General features: G+C 60.1%; 1 protein-coding gene across 1 annotated transcript; it reads right to left on the reverse strand.

Annotated features, from left to right (window-relative positions):
- Positions 1-1,569: 1,569 nt before the first annotated feature.
- On the reverse strand, positions 1,570-3,101 carry LOC135175772 (nucleolar and coiled-body phosphoprotein 1-like). The gene is made up of 4 exons (XM_064144064.1): positions 3,042-3,101; positions 2,838-2,961; positions 2,675-2,732; positions 1,570-2,524 (listed from the first exon to the last, which is right to left on the reverse strand). Exons 1-4 carry the CDS (start codon positions 3,099-3,101, stop codon positions 1,570-1,572), a joined length of 1,197 nt encoding a protein of 398 aa, XP_064000134.1.
- Positions 3,102-4,612: the final 1,511 nt, after the last annotated feature.

Raw genomic sequence — 4,612 nt, forward strand, 5'->3', positions numbered from 1 at the left:
GGGGCAGCATCTGCAGAGCCAGCAGCGAATACAGAAGCTCTTCAGGCGGCTCCAGAGCCCAGCTTGCTGCGTGCTCGGCTTCCTCCCTGCACTGCTGGGCTCCTCTGCGCTGCTCTGTGCCCCGGCGTCACTCGCCCGGGCGGCTGCAGGCGTAGGCTGCTGCGGCTGCTGGCTACTGTCCTGGCTCTGCTCCGTGCCAGGCTCTGGGACTTAGACCCCGCCTGGGCTCGGCTCTTTGCCAGGCTCCTTCTGTTGCTCCGAAGGCTGGAGAGGCTGTTGGACATTGGAGCCTGAGGGAGATGCAGAGCTCTGAGGGGACTTGGCAGCGGAGACCCCCGGCATGGTCCTGGGCTCCTGGCTCCTCCTCTTTGCTACCCTGTTCTTGGCTGCCTCCGCCCCAGAGCAGCTGCTGGAGGACCTCCAGGGCTCCGAGCCTGGCATGTTCTCCAGCATCTCCCCTGGTGTCATCTTGGCCATGATGGCCTTGTTCTCTGGGGCCCACCACTCCTTCTGCTGCTGCTTCTGCAGCTCTTCTGTGGCCTTCCTGGCCGCACAATAAACTCCTGACACTCACAGAAGCGTTTGGTGGCTCAGCTGTGACACACAGGTTCCTGCGCAGCCTTTCTGCTGCGTGCAAACAGCTCTCAGCGAGTCCCTGCAGAGGCATCTCACAAGGCTCTGCACTCACAGCACTTGGGCTTTCTCAGTGCCCTTTATTTCCTCACTGATACAATCTAGTCCCACTTTACCACCCCCCCAGATCCCCGCCCACACCTCCCCCCACCCCCCCCAGCCCCCCTCCGACGACTGTCCTCTGGGAGCCTTCTTGCTTCTACTCCTCCTAAAGAACCTAAAGGAACCGCACGGACCTAAGGGAACTAAAGGTGAGTGCCCTGCGGGAGCGGCAGGAAAAGGCTTTTGCCTGTCCCTGACCGAGCCTGCAGGGGAGGGAAAGGCAACTCCTTGCCTTGTCTCTTCCCATTCAGCACTCGGCAGACGCAGGGAGAAAGGAGTTTGGAGCAGGGGGAAAGGGCAGTCCGGAGCCCGGAGCAAGGCGGGGAAAGGGAGTTTGCATTTGCAGCGTCCTACCGCACTTGGAGTTTCCACAGCTGCTGTTGCAGACACGCAGGGAGCCCAGAGGCTGCACACGGGGCAGGGAGTCCAGGAGCTCCTGTAGGGGGACAGTGGCTTCCTCCTTGTCCCCTCCTCTGCCCAGCAGCCCCCCACAGCCTTCCCCGTCTGGTAGGGAAGCTGTGAGGAGCTGAGGAGGTTCTGAGCTGCTCCCTTTGACCTCAGGCGTGGAAGCCCTGCACGGACTGACGGTGATGGGAACCCCTGGCCTGCAGGATCGGAGTGGAAGGGAAACTGGGTGAGAGGGTTCAGGAGCCCTCACACCTCCTTCCTTCTGCTTGGCATCTCTCCACTGGGCACCTCTCAGCAGCAGCAGCTCAGCAGGTGGTGGGAGGCAGCAGAGCAAAGCCTCTGCAGGGACAGGACTTACCTGTGTTGAAGAGCTGAAGCCCATTTCTGCACCCCACCAGTCCCCGTCCCTCCCCCCCGGGCTGTCCCCTAGGGGACCTCCTGCTTCTTCCGCTGCAAACAGGGGCAGCGGCGCTGCAAGCAGGGGCAGCAGCGCTGCAACCAGGGGCAGCATCTGCAGAGCCAGCAGCGAATGCAGCAGCTCTTCAGGCGGCTCCAGAGCCCAGCTTGCTGCGTGCTCGGCTTCCTCCCTGCACTGCTGGGCTCCTCTGCGCTGCTCTGTGCCCCGGCGTCACTCGCCCGGGCGGCTGCAGGCGTAGGCTGCTGCGGCTGCTGGGGCTGCTGGCTACTCTCCTGGCTCTGCTCCGTGCCAGGCTCTGGGACTTGGACCTCGCCTGGGCTCGGCTCTTTGCCAGGCTCCTTCTGTTGCTCCGAAGGCTGGAGAGGCTGTTGGACATTGGAGCCCGAGGGAGATGCAGAGCTCTGAGGGGACTTGGCAGCGGAGACCCGCGGCATGGTCCTGGGCTCCTGGCTCCTCCTCGTTGCTACCCTGTTCCTGGCTGCCTCCTCCTCAGAGGAGGAGCTGCTGGAGCTCCAGGGTTCGAAGGCAGGCACGTCCTCCAGCATCTCCCGTGTTGTCATCTGGGCCACGATGGCCTCGTTCCCTGGGGCCCACCACTTCACTATCTTCTTCCCTGCCTGGTTCTTTAGCTCAGGCTCCTCAGAGTCGCTGCTGGAGCTCCAGGGGTCCAAGGCAGGCATGTTCTCCAGCATCTCCCGGACACTCATCTTGGCCATGATGGCCTCGTTCCCTGGAGCCCACCACTCCACTATCTTCTTCCCTGCCTTGTTCTTTATCTGCTTCGCCCTAGAGCAGCTGCTGGAGGAGCTCCTGTGCTCCAAGCGTGGCATGTCCTCCAGCATCTCCCCTGGTGTCATCTTAGGCATGATGGCCTTGTTCTCTGGGGCCCACCACTCCTTCTGCTGCTGCTTCTGCAGCTCTTCTGTGGCCCTGGGGTCCCTCCGTGCTGCCTCCTCTTGTGCCCTGCAGAGGAGACAGAGGAGACCTCGCTGAACCCTGGCCCCTCTGCTAGGAGCCAGGGGCAGCAGCAGCTGCTTCCTGAGCTGGAGCTGGGGGGCAGAGCGAAGGGCTGAGGGTGAGAGGTAGCATCTGGGGGACCTGCCCAGCACTCACCCTTGCACCTCTGGGGTCGGCCTTGGCTCCTGCTCTTGTTCAGCCACCTGCTCAGAAGCTAAAGAGAGAAGGCATGGAGTGAGCAGCGGGTTCGGGTTGCTGTGGCTGTCAGCCATTAGCATCACTGCAGGCTGCTGGGGGCACTCATCCCTCTGCTCCTCACCTCTCTGCTCCTCACCTCCTGCTGAGTCCTTTTGCTGCTTTAATTCTTGCTCAGCCTTTCGCTGAGCTTTGGCTGCAGCTTTCTCCTCCTTCCTCTTACACCTCAGCTTCCTTCTCCACCAGTTCTGCAAGAAGCCCCAGGAGCTGGGTGAGTCTGGAGCACCTCCAGCGCCAGCCCACCCCAGAGTGCAGCTGTGACACTTACCAAGGCGTTCATAGTGAGGGAGACCAAGAGAATTTGCAAGAGGATATAGATGGGGTCCATGGTTGGGACTAAGAGAGTGCTGCACAGCACAGCTCTGCTCTGCCTGAGGCACTCTCAAGTCGTCACCACCACAAGCCCTCGGTGAAGATCCTCAGGGACCTTCTGGCTCTGCACACGCAGGATCCCCCAACACTGCTGGGGGTGGCAGAGGCTGAGGCTGCAGTCTGCTGAGAGAACACCAGACCGAGGCACCAACCGGCCACTGCCTGCTGCCACTGCGCCCTGCCGGCCTTTTATAGGCCAGGCCCCGCCCCCGCCCGCTGTGACGTCACGGGGAGGACACGCCCCCGCTCGTTGTGACGTCACGGGCCGGGGACGCCCTCGGAGCGCAGGCTGCCAGAGCCTGGCAGCGCTGCAGGGAGCAGGGGGCAGAGGGTGGAGGGGCGCTCGGAGCCCCTCGCTGCTGCTGCTCGCTCAGGAGCGCTGCAGGAAGCCCTCAGGGCTGTGGCTGGAGCCAGCAGCGCTGCACTGCCGCTCCAGGCCGCCCTGCGCCGTGAGAGGCAGCAGCCTGTCGGTGGGGGCCGTGAACAAACAGGGCTGTGCCGGAGCCGACCGAGCAAGGCTAGGGACGGGCGAGGACGGAAAGCGCCAGGAGCAGGGCACAGGAGACACCGTGCGGGACGCGACTGTGCAGAGCCAACAGCTGCGGCACAAAGAGGCCTGAGGAAGACTCGCTGCTTCAGCCTCACGGCCGCAGGCCATTCCCCTCTTCCTACATCGCCCCCTTTTTGTTGTACAAAGGAGAACCTAACAGTAGCACAACCAATCATTCATTAAATACACGGCAAAATACATAGCAGCGATAGAAGTAGCAAGAATATTATACGTAATACATAACAAAGCATTTTTACATACTACAAATAAATCCAATTAGTCCCCATCCCACAAAAAGTTTTATAAAAAATAATTTCTAAAGAGTGATCATAACTAAACAAAGCAATTCTAATTTAGTGACATTAACTAAAGTAATCCAAACATTCACTTGCCGCTTTTGAGCGTAACAGTTCTTCCTAATGTGACCTGGCTTCCCGCAGCCAAAACAAACAGTCGCCCTCCCCCCTGTGTTCACAGCGGCAAAAGCAGCCGCCATAGTCTCGGACGTCCCGAAGCGATTGCAAGCTTCCATCAGCTCAACCAGGGAGGGTTTTGGATTCGGTAACGATTTCAGCAACTTCTTACAGTCCACGTTGGCATTTTCAATTGCTAGTTGTTGAAGTAAAATCTCTCTAGCTTCCTCGTTTTCAACCTGCTTTCCAAGAGCTTCCTGCAGTCTTGCTACGAAGTCCATAAACGACTCCTCTGGTCCTTGCATAATAGTCGTAAAAGCCTTTTGGGGTTTGCGGGTGTCTGGAATCTTAAGGAGCGCCCGCTTAGCAGCCTCCTTAGTGGCATCCAGAGCTTCTCTCGGACAATCTCTCGCCTGGGCGACGGGATCGGCTAACGGCCCCGTGCCCATCAGATGATCCATAGTTAAGGCTTGCAGGGCTGGATTATTCCCCACCGCAAACCTT

This window comes from Pogoniulus pusillus, chromosome 6 (assembly GCF_015220805.1).
Source record: "Pogoniulus pusillus isolate bPogPus1 chromosome 6, bPogPus1.pri, whole genome shotgun sequence".
Classification (NCBI taxonomy): Eukaryota; Metazoa; Chordata; class Aves; order Piciformes; family Lybiidae; genus Pogoniulus; species Pogoniulus pusillus.